We start from the raw sequence: 22446 nt of genomic DNA, 5'->3' as shown, positions 1-22446 counted from the left end.
ACATATATATATACATACATATATAATATATATATATATACACACACATTATATATATATATATATATATATATATACACACACACACATTATTATATATATATATATATATATATATATATATATATATATATATATATATATATATACACACCAGTACCAACAAGATGGAAACTTTCATTAGGACTTCAGCTGGCACGGCAGCCCATCAGCAACCAGTGATTATTCCGTGTGCGGAAAGGGAGCCATGGGCGCTGGAATGGTTGCACGATGAAATTAATCTACTTAAATGCAGCTCTTAGAGATTGACAGTGATATTTACCATAAGTTAAACTGTGGCAACCGGAGGAAGCTTTGATTGTTCTTGCAGCAGCCACCTGCTATGTATCGAGCAGGCTCAGCTACTCTGCCTTCTCCATAAGCCTGCAGTGCATCACACGTCAGTAAGGTGTTAAAGGTTTGTCTCATCGGGCCGACCTTTTTAGCAAAAAAGCCATTTCTGTGGGAACATCTGCCAATATCTCTATGGAAGCATTGCGCAGCTATACAGGTGTCTTGCAGCAGCAAAGAAAAAACATGGTACCCAATGAAATGAATGGCTGACTACCTTACACTACTACAGCAAACTTGAAAAAAAAAACACAGGATGAGTGCCTGATTAAAAACAAAAATAAAGAAAATAAAACAGGCGAAAATGAAAGTGTATTGATAAATAATAAATGGCGGTATAATTTTTTTAACAGCGTATAGTCGCAATAATACAGACATTAGAAAAATTTTGAACAAATATTGGTACCTAATAAAAAGGGATGTATATTTGAAAAAAATATTATCGTAAAAAACAAATATAACTTTCCGAAGGGGACAAACTATAAAAGGTATCATTGCCCCCAGCAACCTAAAACAAATTGGTCAGGGGGAACATCAAAAAATGGATCATAGAAAAAATATTAATATTAATAATAAAAAGGAGTCATCAAATGCCATATTAAAAATGCTGCTGCTTTAAAATTATCGAGCATAATGCCGTCTCCATATCGTCAAATAATACGGGAGAACGAATTCAAATTCCACAAAGGCTTTCCTGAGAAAGCGACTTTGTAGTATATGTAATTACTTGTACCCGTGGCCTTCAATACGTGGGTCGGACCACACAGGCACTCAGAACACGTATGAATGGCCACTGGCACAACGCAAAAAACGGATTCTTGAAGCACAGTCTATCTAGACATTTATGCTTTAAACATAATAAAAAATGTCATAACTTTGACACCAGTCGAACAAATACCAGCTGATTGCTCAAATCGTGTGCAAAGATTGAACCGAAAAGAATCCTTTTGGATATTTAGACTAGGGGTGCTGTACCCTGATGGGCTGAATGATATTATAGAAGGTGTATAAGAAAATATGCAAAGGTTATTCTGAAATAAAAAAGTCTTATATTTATATTCATATGTAAAAAATAATATTTAATAGGGTTTCATAAGTGTAGTTTTCTAGTGTTTTAAAAGTGAAGTATTTATTGTGTTGTTTTTTTTTTGGGACATTAATTTTTATAGGTTTTTGACAATATTCATTTACATATCTTTTAATAAAGTACTTAACATAAGCATTATGAACTAGTATATTTTAGACTTTTAAGATTTTTTGTGGATCGATGAATTGGATTTTATAGTATTACTGATGTCTAAGGGAACGGGTGTGTCTGCTTTGTGTGGGACACAGACCCCACACAAAACTGTGCTTTTGCTTCCTTAAAGAAGCGGTTGTATCTTAAAAATTTCTGAGAATATACCTGAGGACGACATAATCTTGTCAAAACGCGTTGTATTTGCTCGAGGAATAAAGATCGTTGGAGAACATATACCCACAGTATTCACTGGCTTCTTGGGAGTGCATTTGGCCTGGATGAACATTATTGTCAAAATACCTAACGCTACTGTCGGAGTTCGCTTAACTACTTTTTTCAGGAGCTCTTTGCCCATTCTAATAAATGGGACGCTGCACTGTTGGGTAGCCTTTTCTATAACATCCATAAGCCTTGAAATTGAAAAAAACAAAACTATGTTGGTTAGCTAAAGGGAATCTGTCAGGAGGTTTTTGCTATGTAATCTGAAAACAGCAGGAGATGGAGGGGTTAAAACACAGATTTCAGCGAAGCCTCTTTTATCCAGCTCTGTGGTTTTGTTTGCTTACAATGATTGTTTTACCACCAGGAGTTTAACATCGCTGGGACACAGCAGTGTGTGCATGCTAGTCTGACTCCGCCCCTCCTGTGATAGGCAGCTCACTGTCTATGAACATTGTACATACAAAGCCTGGTGTAGGCGGGGTTAGCTTTCTCAGCTCTGCTTCATGCTAAATCTAAAATCTCTGATTGTGTGAGAACGGCTGCACCCAGTAATCTAAGTGATACATTGTTGGATTTAGCTTCTCTTTGCCTACATCAGGCTGCTGTCAGATGAGGTACAAAAAACCTGCTGACAGATTCCCTTTAAGACAACTCTTCTTAGAAGTAAGGGTCAGATTTTTTTTTTTTATAGAAACGGTGCCACAGCTTGCGAATTCTGTACTACGACCCCTTTCAAGATATTTGTCATGCAACCCAACTTAAAAATAGTCAAAAAAAGAAAAAAGCTCCTGACAGTGTGGGCCGTTGTACATATAGCAGATGGGTACTTACGAAGCAGGTTTTGTTGTACAGACTCTGAACGATACATGTTGACGGTGTTCTTCTTGAAAACATTTTTCAGCAGCTGCGCTCTCTCTGTTAAACTGTGGGCACACAAAAGAAGTTGCAATCATGACAAACAAGAGTAAATAAAAATATTTTTCCAGAAGAATTCAGGTGTGGTGTAAACACTTTTTAATTCAAACTACAGTCTTCAGTTTCCACGAAAGAGAGAGAATTATAGTGAGGTGCGGCAATATTTTATTCCAAAGTTGCATTGAGCAAATCATAGCTCTTCATGCTGCCGACAATATCTTATTAGAGCAATTACAAAACTTGGTAATGGAATGGATATGAAAATGAAAAAAGCTGCGAACTCTGTATAATTTGTAATTTTAATTAAATTCCATTAAAAGATCGTCATACCATGGTAGAAGAAAATGTTGATGCGTTTCGACATGTTACGATTAAGGCTGATTAGTCAAAACGAGTCCACATTTACTTCTGCCTTGCTATGACAATCTTTTAATGGAATTTAAATAGAGTTACAAATATTACGGAGTCCCAACATTTTTCTTTTTCATGGACTATTTGCCTGCTTTGACAGACAGGCTTGCTAGATCTCTGTATTTTTAACATGCGGTAGTGGAGACATCACTTTGGTGAGAAACAACTTTTTTGTTGTATGAATGGATACATTCAAGCAAAGCTGGCATTAGAATAAGTTTTGTCATTATAAGTTACCTCTGTGCTGTTAAAATAAATAAATTAATCTCTTTGGGGGGTTAATTGTATGACTATGTGCCGGTTTATTACATATCCTTTTCCAAAGTACAGAAAAATACAGAAAAATCTAAAAAGTTCTACAGTTAGAACAATTTCACAGGTAACAGCACCTCTAATATTTAAGTACTGCAAAATTACAAAAAAAAAAAAAGAAGTTCAGTTCTCTTCAGATTCCTGTTCACTAACACCCCTTTATGGCGACCTATACTTTGTCCAAATATTATATACAGAGGTTAAATAAATTAATAAATGCACCTGGATATAGTGCACCAGTCTTACTTAGGTTTGAGCACTCCATATCCGACACTGTATATATATGTGTATATATTTAGATATATATAGCGTAGGATATGGAGGGCTTAAACTTAAAGGCGTTTTCCCACGAAAAAAAGTACATTTTAATCAATAGATCTTGGAATAATAATAATTTCCACAATTGGATGTGATTAAATAAAATGTTCCTGTGCTGAGATAATCTTATAAATGTGCCCCTGCTGTGTACTGTGTAATGGCTGTGTCTGACCGTGCAGGAACATGGTCTGATCATACCACAGCTCCTGGGCAGGGGAGGAAGCAAAAGAGTATACAGACAGGACAGCAGGGTATCACATAATGTATATCATATACAGAGGGGGCAGACACATATATATATATGTGTGTTTATTTACAAACGTGTGTTTCCTGTGCTCTCTAATTCTCTAATTTTCGGTATTAACAGCAGACACTGTTAGAGTCTGGTGTTGTTTTGGTTGTACAAGACCCCTGTACAACCAAAACACCACCAGACACTATGGTTTGGTGGTTAACAGGTGCCTTCATTACTTGAATCATCAATACTTGTGAAAAACAAATGGGTCTCACATTCACACTCTGATAAAGCAAATTAAAACTAATACAGAACCAGACTTTTATGGCTTTGCATTATATATTTGGTCGTACACATTATTTTTCCAAAATCTCAACCGCAAGTTTTCTACCAAATGATGTGCAGTGGATGCGTGCGTACAATCCCGAGGAGCCCCGCTCTACAATGAGCACAGTAATGCCATTCACTTGTGTCGTTCATCACATGCTAATGTCTAACGCGCAGAAAAATATACGGCAGCAACATTTTACTACAATTCAGGTGTTTTCGATTACTCCTTACTATTTACTCACGCTGCAATGTAGGGACAGATTTCTAAAATAAATACTCAAAAGAATGCAGTATTTTGCGGTGTTGATATTTTTTAATTAAAAGGTCTAAATATTGTATATGTATTAAGAGTATGGATATGATTCTTTAGTTGTTTTTTTCTTTTCTATGCAACTACATAATATTGCTTAGCGCCAGATATTGAACTGTGGACACGGATGATACTCATCGATTCTAATGGTTGTTAATTGTTGTTTTCATTGTGTTAAAAAAAAGGAAAATTAAGCCTAAATATTGTGATACACAAGAAAATCACAGGAGTAAAATACATTTTTTCTTACAATATGAAATCAAATCTTAAAATAGTTATTATTTTTTATTTTATTATACAACCTTATTCCTGCAAGTCCTCTATGTAGCAATAAATTAAATGATTTGGCACAAACTATTAACCAATAAACATACATAGATTTATCAAACAATTATTTACCTTTTGCCATGTACAACAGCTCCGGGGTCTTGGGACTTGGCTTCAAGCTCCTGAACTTCATCAACCAAAGTTTTAAAACTTGTTCTTTTGACGCTTAAAAAACCCCAAACACTAAATTATTAAAGATCTTCATATAAAAGAGATACAGAACAAAATGTAATACAACAAAAATGTAAAATAATAAGAAAATGATAAGCTCTTCTTGCATAATTGATACCATAGAAGACAGACTTATTACGACATTGTCAAGATATAAAACGTAAATAAATAGAAAAAAAAAAACGAAGAAACCTCCAAAACCCACAAGAAAACCGCATCAATACTTACGCTTTATAAAACACGTCAAAAAGCAAAGATGTTACAGGAATAAATAAGAGACCCATCCAGAATACACCAGAGCTGAACATCATATCTGCCTGCAAAACACATACAGCAGGTGTAAAAACGCATGGACTAGAATGACTATTGCACCGATCTGCATGGAAATCCTGTAATTAATACATATTAAGCCTAATTTATCTCCTTAATGACAGATGTATAGTATCACCATGCTCTCTGAAGCAACTATTTCTGTACCTTTTTGCCATCACCCATCAATAGTCATACTTTTTTTTTACATCATCACTCATGCCATAACCATAAAATCTTTTCTTATATTTGGAAATGAAACTTCTCAAAGTTTATGCCACAGTGACACATAAGAAACGAGCATAACATACAGCTGTAAAAAATGTGAATAATCGGAAATGAAGCATGATACGATCTCCACTGGAAACAACGCCATTACCTTTGGACGCTCCGACCCGTGTGCTGCAGTTTCCAGAAACACTTTAGGATTTCCTAGATTCCAGCTACCTTGTTTCTAATTCCAGCAAGTATTATGGAGAAGAGGAGATATTGTAGGCCTTAAGATGTTAATACTGACTATTGTAATGCTAACTATGAATGGTCCAGAGTTACTATTCAGTCCACCAGTCTTTGGCTTTGCAAATGAACATGGGTTGGGGGAGGTGGGAAGAGGTTTTTTTTTTTTTTTTCTGCGTCATATCTGAAAGCCGGTCAGATTTTTTATTGTTCAATTGCTGAGTTAATCCAAACCTAAAAGATGTAAAGCTGACATCCGCATTTAGGACAGAAGGCTTCTTTGTATATTTTGGATCAAGTAGGGGTGGTGGGGAAGTAAAATCCCAAAAGAATTTTCTTCTTCTTTCGGACGGATGGAGAAAAGAATAAAAAAGAATCTACCCCACATTCTGTAGAAACCATTTTTGTTTGTAACTTTTCACATCTCTACACACACAGGATGGTAAAGCTGGGAAATGGCAAACTCCAGCCTTTCAGACAATGGCAGAAAACAGGAGCAGCCTGTTCTAAGGATGGGCTGTATCAGACGGGGTCTGTGGTTCACAAATTGCTCCTAATGTGTGAGATTTGCCAAGTTTCCTCTTTCTTCGGAAACAAAATGGAATCTGCCACCAAAGTGGCTCTTGTGGGAATTCATAAGCGGCCCGGAAACTAGACTTCAAAAGCCTGAAATAATTCAGGACTTATAGTCTTTTGGCTATACAGAAAAAAAGAAAAAACTCAGAGACTGTGGTTTTGTAGCAACCAAAACATGGCACCAACTACAGAAATTGTGTCGGTGAAACAGCCTTCCTTTAAGTTTTGCTGCAAAATGTTGCCATCTTATATACAGTGCCTTGAAAAAGTATTCAGAGCTCGTGAACTTTTACACATTTTTTCACGTTACACCCACAAACTTAAATGCTTTCTATTGGGATTTTATATGACATACCAACACAAAGTAGCAAATATTTGTGAAGTGTAAAGAAAATGATACATGGTTTTCTAAATATTTTAAAAATATAAATCTGAAAATTGTGAGGTGCATTTGTATTCAGACCCCCTAAGTCAATACCTTGTAGGACAACTGCAAGTCTTTTGGGGTATGTCTCTACCAGCTTTGCATATCTAGAGGCTAAAATTAGCTCTAGCTCAGTGAGATTGGATGGAGGGCGTTTGTGAACAGCAATTTTCACTTTCCCACAGATTCACAATGGGATTTAGGTCTGGACTGTAACTGGGCCAATCCAACACATGAATATGCTTTGATCTAAACCATCCATTGTAGCTCTCTCAGTATGTGCAGGGTCGTTGTCCTGCTGGAAGGTGAACCTATGCCCCAGACTCGTCTTTTGCAACCTCTAACAGGTTTTCCTCCAGGATTGAAAATGTATTTAGCTCCATCTTCCCATCGAATCTAAGGAGCTTCCCTGTCCCTGCTGAAGAAAAGCATCCCCAAACAATGATGCCGTCACCACCATGTTTGACAGTGGGGATGGTTGGTCCAGCGTGAATTTCAGTGTTCGTTTTCCTCCAAACACAGCATTTGGCATTTAACCTAAAAACTTCTACTTTGGTCTCATCTGACCAGAGCACCTTCTTCCACATGCTAGCTGTGTCCCCTACATGGCTTTTTGCAAACTGCAAACAAGACTTCTTAAGACTTGCTTTCAAAAATGTCTTTCTTCTTCCCACTCTTCCATAAAGGCCAGATTTGTGGAGAATATGACTTCTAGTTGTCCTGTGGACAGATTGTCCCTCCTGAGCTGTGGATCTCTGCTGCTCCTCTACAGTGGTCATGGGCCTCTTGGCTGGTCTCTTAGTGCTCTCCTTGCTTGACATATCAGTTTAGGTGGACGGCCATGTCTTGGTAGATTTGCAGTTGTGCCATACTCCTTCCATTTTTGGATGATGGATTGAACAGTGCTCTGTGAGATTGACAGAGCTTGGGCTATTTTTTATAACCTAACCTTGCTTATCTCTTCTCTACAACCTTATTCCTGCCCTGCCCTGTGTGTTCCTTAGTTTTCATGATGCTGGTTGATCCATAATGTTCTCAAACAAACCTCTGAGGCCTTCACAGAACAGCTGCACTTATACTGAGAATAAATTATACACAGGTGGACTCAATTTACTAATTATGTGACTTCTGGAGGCAATTGGTCACTTGTCATTTGTAGACACAGTACCCTAATACCTTAAAACACCGTGCTTGCAAATTGAGATTCTGGTTTTCTTTTATCCCAAGTCTTATTGCAAGGCTTGTTAAAGGGTCAATGTTGACTTTTAGGATTGCCATTTCCAATAGGTGGCAATAGAATTCAAGTCCTATTCCTCTCTGAAGAGGTTGTCTACTTTTTCAAGGCACTCTACATAAAAACAAAAGTCATGATGCATTAATGTACTACATATGCAAGGCATAAAGCCTAGAAAGGTGGACCCTATGTTCTAAGTGGAAATGTCAGCAGGTTTTTCCTACCTAGTCTGAGAGCAGCATTATGTAGAGACAGATGGCTGCTTGCTGTAGTTTTAATAAAATCACTGTTTTATCAGCAGGAGATTATCAATAGAGGTCTAATTTAACCTGCTGCAAGGTAGTCCTCCTCTCTGAAGTCCGCAACATTTGCATGAGCTACGTGCACAGAGCGGTGTATGGGTTCAATAGCATGTTTTTGGATCTGTATAGCTACTCACAGAGCTGTATACAAACCCAAAGACTTACTATTGAGCTTACATCTGCAGGAGAATGTGCCTCCAAAAATTATTGTAAATAAAAGGGAGCGATACCAGTGTAATATGTAATAGTTAACAGTGTTACCAGTGTGATGGCCACTCTCTGCTCTCCTGATCTCACTGCAGAGCTGTGTGATTATACCTGACTCATCTGCAGCTTCCTCTCACTGCAGAGCTGTGTGTGATTATACCTGACACATCTGCAGCTTCCTCTCACTGCAGGGCTGTGTGTGATTATACCTGACACATCTGCAGGTTCCTCTCACTGCAGAGCTGTGTGTGATTATACCTGACACATCTGCAGGTTCCTCTCACTGCAGAGCTGTGTGTGATTATACCTGACACATCTGCAGGTTCCTCTCACTGCAGAGCTGTGTGTGATTATACCTGACACACCTGCAGGTTCCTCTCAGCTTCAGCTCACAGGCAGTCAGTGTTGCAATACAGCAGAGCTGTGAGAGCTGCAGCAAATGAGTTTGTAAGAAGACAAAGTTCAGTTTTACTGCTCTATGTTTGTTACAGGTCTAACACTGGTAATGCCTCCTTTTATATAAAATAATCTCTGGAGGCAGATTCTCATGGAGATCAGTGTCCGGCCCATAGCCTCGAAGAGCTCATTTACATATAAGAAAAATGAAGATTTCTCTATAATAAGACATCAGATCACAGATATCAAAGTATCATTTTATTCAGCTTCCTATGACCTACATGCTCATATAGGCGGCTTAAGAGGGTTGATCCTACTGACAGATTCCCTTTTATGTCCATGCAGGGAGTATGAGGCTAGAATTAGGCCTAGTGGCTAGTGTGAAAATTGCAATGAAAAAAACAAAAAACAACCAACACATTTAACATAAAAACTCGATTTGAAAGAGAAAATAGGCACTCGGAAAGGCTAGTAAATGAGAAAAATGAGTGAAAGAGTGGTAAAAAAGACAAGAAAGAAAACCTGGGGAGGACTGGCAGCATCCAAAGCCAATGATATTACTGGAGGCTAACCAGCAGACTATGTGTAGGAACGCCAACATGGCAAAACACGTTGGATTTCATCTCGGTTGGAGAAGGCCTTGAAGCTTTATTTGCAAAAAAACTTGAGTTATTAGCAATTCCTTACTACTTATCCAAATTGCTCCTTTCACAATTGGAAGCTATGATGGTATTAGGGACTTTAGTGATGTTAAGTCACCAAAATATAAGCACCATTTACGAGTCCTTTTTGGTGAATAATAAGAACAGGGGGCAATACAAATGGTGCCCACAATTTTCAGGAGCAGCAGCGGTATTCTGCTGGCAGTGTCCCCGGACTCCCAGCTGTATTCCTCCATTACTAGAGCCCTGTTGGCACAGAAATGTGTAATAACCTGTCATTGGAAGCCCTTTTATCTCGCTATCTATCAGAAACATATAGGAGTAGAAAACAAAAATGCACTTATCCATCAGGGGCTCAAAAGAGACGTAAGATGTTAATAAAAATACGACTTTCACCTTTACAGTGAAATGTGTGCAAGGGCAGAATGACGTATTCGGGCTCGGCGATGAATACGATGTAAATATGTAGCAGCATAAATCATTTTTCTAGAGCGCCGGACTCGGCTTCACACATTCACTGTTTAGTCAGGTGGAGGATTTTACAGCCATATACAACACCGGTCGCGAGACAGTGGGGGATGTGTAGAACGCTGCCAGCTTCAGAAAATGCCACTGAAATTTGAATACCTTTTTTTTTTTTTTGACACATTACAAAAAATTGAGTCCATGGGTAAAATTCACAGCAGTTCTCTCCTATTTGGACAACAAAACTCACAGGCTGCATGTAGAAATCTATAATATAGCAGGAGGGGAATGTCAAGTGCCAAAAACGGGATAGGCAACTATGGGAAAGTTCCCCTGTTTTGTCCCGATGGAATCTAATAAATACATATATGGCTCCTCCATTTAGTCAACTGAATTTTAAAAATAGCTTTAGTCACCAGCTTTCACAATACAAACTGCATTAATAAATATTTAGTCCTGATTGGACTAGTGTACTTACTTTGAAAATCCATGGCAGAATGGTGGTATAATCCATTTTAAAGTCTGCTTCCCCTTGCTATTAAAATTAACTAGACTAATAAGAGATCATTTAAATATCAGAATTATACATATATTCTGCTACAGATTTTCAAAGTAAGTACAGCAGTCTCATTGGATCTAAGACAATTATTTAATAATGTTTGGACTGGTGACAGATCTATTTTAAAGGTAGAAGCCATCCGGGGAACCCCATCAGACTCATCTCGTCTCTCCCTATGATACCCATAGGGTCTTCATTTTATGTTTTTTTCTGAAAGTATTTCAGAGTACACATACCTGTCTACAATTCTGCATATAGGCTCTGATTCATGAGGCCTGTGGTTTGGGCAGCATGGATCAACTGGCAGGTTCCCTTTAACCAACGAGGTAGGTGCATTTGACAGATTTTGAAGCTTCTTTCTGGTGATGCAGCCTCAGCACAATCCTAATTGTCAGTGAGCTCTTGTATTCCCACATCAGATTTATTAAATATAACAGTAAGATACTGCAAATGCATCTCACTAAATTAGAATATCATCAAAAAGTTAATTTATTTCAGTTCTTCAATACAAGAAGTGAAACTTGTTATATAGAGTCATTACAAGCAGTGATCTATTTCAAGTGTTTATTTCTGTTAATGTTGATGATTATGGCTTACAGCCAATGAAAACACAAAAGTCATTATCTCAGTAAATTAGAATACTTTATAACAACAGCTTGAAAAATGATTTTAAAATACAAAATGTTGGCCTACTGAAATGTATGTTCAGTAAATGCACTCAGTACTTGGTCGGGGCTCCTTTTGCATCAATTGCTGCATCAATGCGGCGTGGCATGGAAGCGATCAGCCTGTGGCACTGCTGAGGTGTTATGGAAGCCCAGGTGGCCTTCAGCTCGTCTGCATTGTTGGGTCTGGAGTCTCTCATCTTCCTCTTGACAATACCCCATAGATTCTCTATAGGGTTAAGGTCAGGTGAGTTTGCTGGTCAATCAAGCACAGTGATACTGTTGTGTGTAAACCAGGTATTGGCACTTTTGGCAGTGTGGACAGGGGCCAAGTCCTGCTGGAGAATGAAATTTCTATCTCCAAAAAGCTTGTCGGCAGAGGGAAGCATGAAGTGCTCTAAAATTTCCTGGTAGACGGCTGCACTGACTTTGGTCTTGATAAAACACAGTGGACCTACACCAGTAGATGACATGGCTCCCCAAACCATCACTGATTGTGGAAACTTCACACTAGACCTCAAGCAGCTTGGATTGTGGCCTCTCCACTCTTCCTCCAGACTCTAGGACCTTGATTTCCAAATGAAATGCAAAATTTACTTTCATCTGAAAACAACACCTTTGACCACTGAGCATCAGTCCAGGTCTTTTTCTCCTTGGCCCAGGTAAGAAACTTCTGGCGTTGTCTATTGGTCATGAGTGGCTTGACACAAGGAATGTGACACTTGTAGCCCATGTCCTGGATACGTCTGTGTCTGGTGGCTCTTGAAGCAATGACTCCAGCAGCAGTCCACTCCTTGTGAATCTCCCCCAAATTTTTGAATGGCCTTTTCTTAACAATCCTTTTAAGGCTGCGGTTATCTCGGTTGCTTGTGCACCTTTTTCTACCACACTTTTTCCTTCCACTCAACTTTCCATTAATATGCTTGGATACAGCACTCTGTGAACAGCCAGCTTCCTTAGCAATGACCTTTTGTGTTTTACCCTCCTTGTGGAGTGTGTCAATGACGGCCTTCTGGACATCTGTCAAGTCAGCAGTCTTCCGCATGATTGTGGAGCCTACTGAAACAGACTAAGGGACCTTTTTAAATGCTTTGTTAATTATTCTAATTTACTGAGATAATGACTTTTGTGTTTTCATTAGCTGTAAGCCATAATCATCAACATTAACAGAAATAAACACTTGGAATAGATCACTCTGTTTGTAATGACTCTATATAATAGACGAGTTTCACTTTTTGAATTGAAGAACTGAAATAAATTAACTTTTTGATATTCTAATTTTGTGAGAACCACTTGTATATCACAAAGAAGCATGCAGAGAGGGCATAAGTCATTTATTCAACGGATAAAGGAAAGCATAGCAAAGAACACAGCATTTTAGAGATAAGTAAATACATTCAATGCAAGTCAAATTTGTGTACGATTTTTAGGAATTGGCGAAGTTTGACTAATTTGAATTTGCCGCCAAGTTCTGTGCATATGCTGTCGTGTTTTTTTCTGCGCAGATTTGTTACAAAACATGAAGGATTTACCTAGCATCAGCAAAGTTCCTTAAATCTCATGCAGAAGTTGCTTATTTTTTCCTTGCAGATTTAATTTTGCAGCATGTCAACTCTTTCATCGTTTTTGTTGCCGATTTCACCCATACTAATGAATGTTAAACCGCATGCAAAAAAACATGTATTTTATGCTGCATTTTTCTGCCAACACATCAGTATTTGCAGCAGATTTTTCTGGTACGAAACCTGAACGTGTGCACATACCATTACACATTGCAGATTTCATCAGCCAGAAGAGGCTCAGTTGGCTTCCCCATAATGCCTTTCAGCAATCACAATACATTGTATCGCTCAGCCAATCAGAAGGGACCATTGCAGCCATTATAAAAGCAGTATCAGGGAATGCAGCGGTCATTATATAATGAATCTGGATAGTGGGAAGACGTCATAGATTAGCCACAGAGATCAGGAGAGAAAGCCATAGTACGCAAAAGAAACTGTACAGATAATATGCTACAGCTGGGTAGTGAAGAAGATTAGTGTGTGAGGAAGAATGAATAGTCATACAAGGAGTTTGTATGCTCTTCCCGTGTTAGTGTGGGTTTCCTCCTGTTTCTCTGGTTTCCTCCCACACTCCAAAGACATACTGACAGGGAATCTAGATTGTGAGCCCCAATGGGGACAGTGCCGATAATATCTGTAAAGCGCTGTGGAATTAATGGCGCTATATAAGTGAGCAAAATAAATAAATAAATAAAAATACACATTTTTTCAGGCAATTGGAGGCTTTGGAGTACATTCGATTCGCGACAAATTGGATTTTCATGGGAAATTTAGTTGATTCTGGTGAATTTCAAAAACATCCGCTAATTTCTATATTTAATAAACCCAGAAAGCATCATACCTCTCCAGACATGTCAGGAGCTAGAGGAATTGCTGGCCACAAGGAGGAATAGACTCCAAAGAACACGATCCATAGCAGGATACTGCCCCATATCGCCACATGGCTGAACTAATGATAAAACACGAGACAAGATATAGATTTTGAAAAGAAAAATTTTAACATGAAGCAATAATATTTCTCAATGTATCAGAATTGAACAATAGGGACCTGATCACTCTTAAAACTCCTGTATAGTAAGCTGCTCATCAGGCAGAGTAGCCCATCTCCTGCATTAACATGCGCACAGAGTGGCGTACAGACTGAATAGAAAGTCTATGGGACCGTACACCACTCTGTCCATGTGCTCAATCAGGAACATCGCTCTTCTGCCTGATGAGCCTTGTGCTTCAGAGCAGTTTCTGAGCGATCAGTGGGGATTCATGACCCGGACCCGGACACCCACTGATGAGCAGCACAAGGAAGGGGGTGTAATACATAAAAGACAAGGCGAGATGATAGGTACACTTCAACAAAATAGACACAGTCATTTATACAGTATGTACTTGGAAATGAATGCTGATTTTTAGATTAATGATTTTCTATCCTATATACATTGAATATCATGGTCTCTATGTCCTCTCTATTAATGTGGTTGTCCAGTACTTTATATTAATTGCCTATCCTTAGGCTAGGTCATCAGTATCAGATCGGTGGTGTCTACTTCCCATCACCCCTGCCAATTAGCTGTTCCTGATGCTGGCTCCATGTGATCAGTTCAGGGTTGACTTTTTATTTCTCCTGGGCGGCTTATCAAAAAATCACGGATAGACAATATTTTTTATGGACACATTGGAAAACCATAAGAAATCATTATGATTTTAAGTGAGGTCTCCAGCCTGCAATTCTGATATTAAAACATTGGCTGCATTCACTGTAGAATATAAAATTATTATAATTACTCTCATAATCTGTATACATTTATTTAGTTTAAAAAAAAAATAACAGACACTTTGAATTTTTTTTTTTAGGGACAGGGCAAAAAAGTGATTAATTTTTAAGGACTGTCATGACATTTCTGGATACTTGGCAACAATGGATCAGTTGTGGAGCGGAGCTACACAGATACAACAACTGTGTAGTGGCCGCAGCAGGGTGCTGCAGATCCACTATTATGCAAAATGATTAGGTATGGATCTGTAATACCCACTGTGCCCACTATACAGTTAACAGACCTGTGTGTTTCCACTCCACAACTAAGCACATGCAACCGGAACCGGGAAAGTCTTATTGGTGAGGTACAGGTTATCACACCCCACCGATCTGATATTGATGACCTATCCTAAGTTTAGGTCATCAATATAAAGTACCGGATAACCCCTTTAACAAGTAGCTGATAAATTACATATTTCCTTTATTTACATTCTACCAAAACGTTTCCTCAAAGTTTGTTTCCTTACCATGGTCCAATGAGAGGTCTCTAATCCAGCTTTTAGGCAGACGGTTATCACCACAAACTAGGACAAGAATATGGACGGTTATTACATCAGTTCAACACACAAATGAGAACTGTGAGGGTTTATCCTCAATATGCAACATTTAGTCATAACCAGGGGGGTAGTGCTAATGGGCTGCAGTAGCACAAGGGTGACCTAACAGAATTCGAGGACAGCAGTGTTATAAAGAGGCAGTGCAGAGATCTGACCATCTTCCTTTTGTTTCTAGACAGATCAGTGGAGGAGGACACATCTCTGCAGTGTCTAAAATTAAAAAAATGTAAATAAAGAATCTCTACAAAATAAAGTGTTAAAATATAACACCATGACAAAAACACCATTTACTGTATTTTTGTTACCAGTTTTCCCCTATGCGGGCTCTATCTCTACTTTTCAATTGCCTCTGTGCTGGTGGGTGAAGACTAGCTGTCATGATGCTTCAATACACAGTTTACACAGAAAGACAGATTCCTGCTCTTATTTCTCTGTAGGACCAAGATAGAAGCAGCATGGAAGACATTAAATATTTAGCAGCACTGAGCAGTATGGCTGTGAATCCAGCACCAAAATGCTAAAAGCTTCGGAAAGATCTGCTTGGTCTCTCATTGTGCTGAGAGGGAGTAGTCTGATCTTGCAGTCTGTCTTTCTAAAACCAAGATAGAAATAGGCTGTTTTCTACAGTGCAGGGGATGTTTTCAGAAGGCGGGGGGAGCGGAAGAAATGGTTGATAATGGATAAAGAAGCAGATTTCTCTCATAAAATGAACTACAAAGTTTCTCAAATTTGCCTGTACTAGTGATCTATGTAAATTTTGTTGATATGACAGTGCTTATTAAATATGTCTTACTTATGGCATGTAATGTGTGCAGTACAAAAAAAATAGAAAACTTACATTATGCAACCTTTGTGTATCCTGTGTCATTTGATAAGGCTATATCCTACATGCAGCCCATGCCTATCTACTATAGCAGCGGTTTAGCTTAGAATATTGCATATAGTCGCACATTTTATGCAAAAAAAGAATCAAATCATGAAAATGCCTTAATAGTGAAAAAAATGCAATTTTTCTTTCCAGATTTTTGAAGCGGTAAGGAAAGTAGTTGTGGGCTTATGATTTTTAAATTTATGAAAGGCCGGGCCAGGCTGTAATTAAAGGTCTGCAGTCACTCTATGTGACTGTAGACTGCCAAATCGTGACAGTGTGGCATGTGTTACAATTAGTACGAATTCCCTGTGCGGGTGGGCTTTCACGTGCCGACTAGACTTATCTGGATTGCGGGAATTAAAGAGAACTGATCAAAGTCACACAAGTCTATTTGGCAGGTATGAAAAAAACATACATGCGTTAATGTGACAGCACACCCACACAGGGAATAGTGACAGTATGCACACGGCACACTGTCAGTATTCAGCAGTCACACAGAGTGACTGCAGACTTTTCGTTTCCGCCCCGATATCACCTTTCTACCAAAACATTTAAGAGATGAGCTCCTTTAAATAAGTTTGAAACAAATCACTTCAGCCATCTTTTATCTTAGACTGACGCAAGAAGCACCAGTCTTATTAAATGTGGCCATTGTATTTCCCACATAGATGCCCATTTGCTCAGCTCAATAATCGTTCGTCAGAAAGAAGCCAGGCTTTGATGGAAGGAAATGAGGCGGTTAAAAATAAGAAGTTTAAAATTTTAAGAATAAACTAAATATTGAATAAATTGCAGCAAAAGTAATGACAATAATAGCTTCAGAAGAGTGCTATAAACTCACAGTGTAAACGATGTTTCCCAATAAAAGGTAATCCGAGGCTTTTCCATTTGCAAACACAGTATCTGAATAAATACACAAGAAAATAAAATAGAAACATTATCTATTAATCAAATATGTGTAAGTCGAGCCAAAGAAAAAATAATGACAGTGCAATGTCAATATATATTCACACCTCCGTCTATTTCAAACCTATCTCTTTTCACGTTCGCACACCGCTCTATTTCCTATCCCCTCATTCACACTTTCCTCATCCCACCCAGTCTAAAACTTTTGCACCCTATCCTCTTTCTTTCTCTTACACTCCTGCTCCATCTTCGTCTCCTACTTCCTTCTTTCTCTTTCCTACACCCCTCACTCTTGGTTCCCTACCAGTTACCAAGTGCTCCCTTTTTTTCTACAACCTTTATCTTTCCTACCAGCCTTTCTTTCCCTTTCCTACCTCCATCTTTCTCTTTCCTATCCTCTCTCTCCTTTGGACCTCTAACTCTCATCCATATCTTTCAAGTAAAAAAGGAGTAATCAGCTCACCTGTATGAGTGCATGGCAAAATACTCCAGTAATAGCAACAATAAAAACTGTAACCGGGCACTACCATCTTATTAAAATAATTGCTTTATTGATCAAGTAGTATAAAAGAGACACAATTGTTGAACAAAACATCACAAAAATTAGATAGGCAGAAAAGAAATATCCTCTGCGCTCCCAGGCAACATGCTTCAGACCTACATGGTCTTTATTCAAGCCTGACTTGACAAAAGACCATGTAGGTCTGAAGCATGTTGCCTGGGAGCGCAGAGGATATTTCTTTTCTGCCCTCTTAATTTTTGTGCTGTTTTGTTAAACCATTTTTTGTCTCTTTTATACTACTGGATCAATAAAGCAATTAGAAGATGTGAGTGCTGGCTATCATTTGGACTGTTGCATATCTCTTTCACCTCAACAAGTTCAGCCACATTGTGTACACAAAGGCCACGCGCCCCAGACCACTGAGGACACTGTTCATTCTGGGCCTTTCTGCTTCATACCTTTCATATTTTGAACTGTAAAACAATTTAACTATTTGTCCTAATTCACTTGAATTTGGAGCGGAACAAGCTGTCCATGGATTATATATATGACCATACACAAAAAGTTGACAATCACAGACAGATTGTGGACCCATCGTATATATGTAATGTATAATGTGCTCCGTGGCTTTTCCATAAGTCAGGCAGCCCGTTCCAGCTGATAGCGCTACTTTACCCACAAGAGACATTATGATACTGTATACAGAGAAATTCTAAATCTGAACTTCAGTACAAAGATTCAGAATAAGCCATATAACGCAAAGTGGATGGATAAAACATTGGCATTTTTCAATGCAGCTGTAAGATGTCCTTCTATCAAGTAATAGTCAGGGTGGAATAATATATGTAACCTCTGCAGGAAACCTGGCAGAAAGTCTCCTTAGGAAAATATAGTCAGACAATATTTGCTCTATGGACTGATCTGCAGCCAAAATATTGGTTTCAGGACAAACTTCAAAGAGAAATTACCTGCTCCTACCTAAAAGCTAGAAATAAACCCCCCCCAAAAAATTAACTGATTGGTAATTTGAGTCATGTGGTTTACATAGATAGACGGATTTGACTTATGTTTGCTGGAACGTTTGCTGGCATAAAACGGGCACTAGGGTCACAGTACAAACAAAAAGAATGCCAAAACGAATGTACAATAAAATGGCAATATGATGCACCATGTACATGGCAGCAGGGTAGCGAGTGCCCTGGGTGCCATTATGCCACTCGTGCTTTGACCAGACAGTTTAGATAAAGATTCGCCAAAATCATAGGGTTTAGCTATGACGCTGCATTGTGGCATACACAGTCCATACAGCTTCATACAAGGATGTTGTAAGAGCGACATGTGCAGCCATAAGATACTCCATGCTGCTCCATCTTCTAGGCTTATACTTGAGAGAAGCTTGTTAATATGGCAAGCCTAAGAGAATGTTGTGACTGTTACTCTCCTCGATTTGTATGGCGTTTTGGGGGAGCCCCATGGAAGTCAATGGGTACCATATCATAACTTGTATGGCGTCTTAATACGCCCATGCCCATGACTTGTAGAAGGAGTGTGAATAATGGCCAGAAAAAAAACAAAACAATGATCTGGAATTTTAAAAAATACAGAAAGAACCATTTTTCAAGTACTGGAGACATCCTGGCATGGTGTTTCTGGATCATTCAGTAGCCTAGAAACTTTGATAATATGTCACACCTTGCTAGTCCTAATAATAAAGTTTTATTATTAATGATAAGACTGACTGCTAGGACTTATTACCTGTGAGTAAGTAACTTCAATCTCAAGAAAATGCTCATAAAATTAATGATTAAATCAGGAAACTTCATGTTTTCGACTTGTAGCTGATGTAAGAGAATGTGTGCCTTACCGTGCTGAAGAGCTTTCAGTGGGAACCAAAACAAGATAATACTATGGAAGAGGCCATTCAGGCAATGAACCCAAAAAACCTGGAAGAATACAGAAAGCGTAGAGATTCATTTGTAAAGATAGAAGCTGGTGAACCATGACCTCTCTTTATCGATGTGCAAGAAGTGTGACTGTCAGGACACCAGCCCAACGCTTTACCATGTGGCAGGCAAACAGGCAACACTTTTCTAAAGTCAGTAACAATGTGGTGAAAGAAATAATAATAAAAAAAGGCCAAAACGTTAAAATGTAAATCAGAAAAAAATAAAATTAACCATTTACGAAAAAAATAATCTTATTTATGTGTTTCTTCAAGATGTAAAGAATAACATTTGATGATTAGGTTAAGTCTACAAGATTATGGTTGTGGTATTATGCATTATGACGACTATGTTGATGCCTCCAAGTGTGATCATCATAAAAAATCCTTCTGGATCAGAAACACAGGTTTTGCATTTTATGACAGTTATAAGGTTTCAACATAACAAAACATTACATAAATCAGATAATAAACCAATGAATAACTAAACATTTTGGCCCTGATTCATCACAGAGTTTATCCCAGAAAACCGGTGTAAGATATTCTGAAAATTCACAAAATTCTTGCACAATGTGAAGTGGTGTAAATATTATCAGTTTCAGACAACTCTGCCAAAGTGGACAAAGCATGGACTGGACGAGGCATGGTGTGGCTATGCCCCCCAATCAAATTATTCAAAAGTGGCATCGCTTCTTACGCCAGTAATGTTACTCCAGTCCCTAAGCGGGGTATCATTTCTGGCATGTGCCTCTCAATGGATTTGGTGCATCTTATTCCTGCATGTATGAAACCCCAGTCATAATGAATGGGAGCCCTTACGGAGAATATCGGGAAAATAAAAAAATAATACTCTAAAGCAAACCAAGCCAAGCTAAACGTCAAAAATTTCAGACTCCTTTCTACTGAAAAAAGTATGGGAAAGCAAGACAAGGTTGACCTGGAGTTGGTTTTAGGCCATGTGTCATTTATTGGCGGGGTCTCGATGAATGTGGCATACTGCACTGGGGAGAGACTATGGGGCACCGGTGTTAATATATCTCTCACCCTGTTTATTACATATTTATTTATGGCAAAAATGTTCAAGTATGTACATTTATTAAAATAGATACAAAAGAAAAAAAATGTATTCTGTGGCTCAGAGGAACAACATCATTAATAATCAGGACTACGGAGCCGCGGCAGATTAGAGGTGCATTCTTACACAAACCGGCAAACATGTTGTAAGGTCAGCTTCCTCCTGAGAGAAGACACCCGCATGGGGTTTTCATTAATATTTAATCAAGAAAAAAAAAAAAAAGAAAATCCACTTTGCTCCTCTTCCATTCATTAGCGATTGAGCGGGTTCTTCTTTATTCAGTGTGCGCATTAGTGTTGATCTCATTTAACGCTTGCCACCCTATTAACCCCATAACTGGCAGATGGCCGAGCGGCCGTAAATGTTCCCTGCACCTCGGTTACTGCATCGTTACCTCCACATTTTCTGTGACAGGCAGCACAGGTGGGTGCAAGATAAATTAGTTTCTTTGCTCCCATTCTCTTGGCCACACTAGTCCCATACTAATCCTGTAACCCCTATGGGGCCTTTTTAACCTTTCACCCTTCTTTCCATAACAAGCCTCTCGAATACCTCACACTATAAATGAAATGCATATATTCCCCAACCTATTCATTCGGCATAACATTAAATACAAATAATGATTGCGAAAGAGGAGGTGGAATATGAAATTTCAAGACTTCGTCCAGAAAAAACAGTTGGAGTATCGCTGGGTGGTTTGCTGTATTTTTGATTAATTGCATTATTCCCCATTTGTCAGGTTGCTAGTCTCAAATCACTTTCACATAAAATACTTTTTCTCCGCTTCGTTTCTTTTCTTTTTTTTTTATTTTTCCCAGCCATAGAAAGTTTTGTGAACCCTGGAAAATTCTAAGTTAAAAATGCCAAGATAAGCAACATAATACTTTAATTTTTCAGTATAAAATTGAAGCAGAAAATTCTGTGTTCTGAAGGTCTTGGCCTATTGTAATGATAGATATTTGTTTTTATGACAACGCAAGACTAATTCTTGTTGGCTCTGGGAGAAATAAAAAAAAAAAAATTCTAATTAAATAAAATGTTGATACTTAACATCATTTATAACCAAAAGTGAGCAAGTAAAGCCGGAGAATAGATACGCAGGGTTGTTCTTGTGTTTTTCTTCAGAGTATATAGGATTTGTGTTCATGGTAAATTGTTCTACATGGATTCTGTCACCTTCTAAATGCCGACCATGAAATCCCCAGTCTGAATTTGAAGATATTGAAGTGAAATCCCTTTTTTGCATGGAAAATGCGAAATGTGCTGCGAGCATTTGTTAGAAGAAATAATAACACTAATAATAAGAAATGATGCAGCCCAGAGTAATGACAATGCCGAGCACGCTTCTCATCTTCTCTTTATTCTATCAGTAATCCATTAGCACACAATGACAAATACATAAGGCATGACATCGAAAAGGACAGGTTACATTTGCCTATTGCAGACGGCTTCATTTAAGACAGAAAAAAAAAGAGCTTTTGTACAGTCTGTATAAGCAATGTGTATGTCACACCACGACAGGGCAGAGCAGAATTAATCCAATGTTTGTAACTTTTTAAGTGAAATCGCCAACTATTTTCCCATCATGTTTTATCATTGTTTTCAACAATCTGGGTCTAAACATAGCTTTAGAATGGTTTTATATGGAGAATCCAGCAAAGATCCGATCTTCACGGATGATTTAAAAAAAAAAAATAAAAAATTTAAAATAAAGTTACAGTTAATAGCGATAAGATATAAAAAGAAATAGGTTTACATATATGAATGCGGCAGAGGGATCTGATC

The 22446-nt window shown here is 38.2% G+C and overlaps 1 protein-coding gene across 5 annotated transcripts in view; it reads right to left on the bottom strand.

Annotated features, from left to right (window-relative positions):
• The window catches only part of ATP8A1 (ATPase phospholipid transporting 8A1), a 250232-nt gene that overhangs the window by 5575 nt on the left and 222211 nt on the right, over nucleotides 1-22446 (bottom strand). For all 5 annotated transcript variants that reach the window (XM_073645564.1, XM_073645562.1, XM_073645563.1 and 2 more), the window contains 7 exons: nucleotides 19509-19587; nucleotides 17078-17139; nucleotides 15276-15332; nucleotides 13840-13947; nucleotides 5410-5498; nucleotides 5083-5175; nucleotides 2684-2775 (listed from right to left, as the gene is read on the bottom strand). In XM_073645564.1, the coding sequence (XP_073501665.1) occupies nucleotides 2684-2775; nucleotides 5083-5175; nucleotides 5410-5498; nucleotides 13840-13947; nucleotides 15276-15332; nucleotides 17078-17139; nucleotides 19509-19587 (580 nt within the window). The remainder of the gene's footprint in view (nucleotides 1-2683; nucleotides 2776-5082; nucleotides 5176-5409; nucleotides 5499-13839; nucleotides 13948-15275; nucleotides 15333-17077; nucleotides 17140-19508; nucleotides 19588-22446) is intronic.

Source organism: Phyllobates terribilis, unplaced genomic scaffold, assembly GCF_046119375.1.
Source record: "Phyllobates terribilis strain yellow unplaced genomic scaffold, ASM4611937v1 Scaffold_1__5_contigs__length_1240528914, whole genome shotgun sequence".
Taxonomy (NCBI): domain Eukaryota; kingdom Metazoa; phylum Chordata; class Amphibia; order Anura; family Dendrobatidae; genus Phyllobates; species Phyllobates terribilis.
This window is presented reverse-complemented; position numbering and strand designations above follow the sequence as displayed.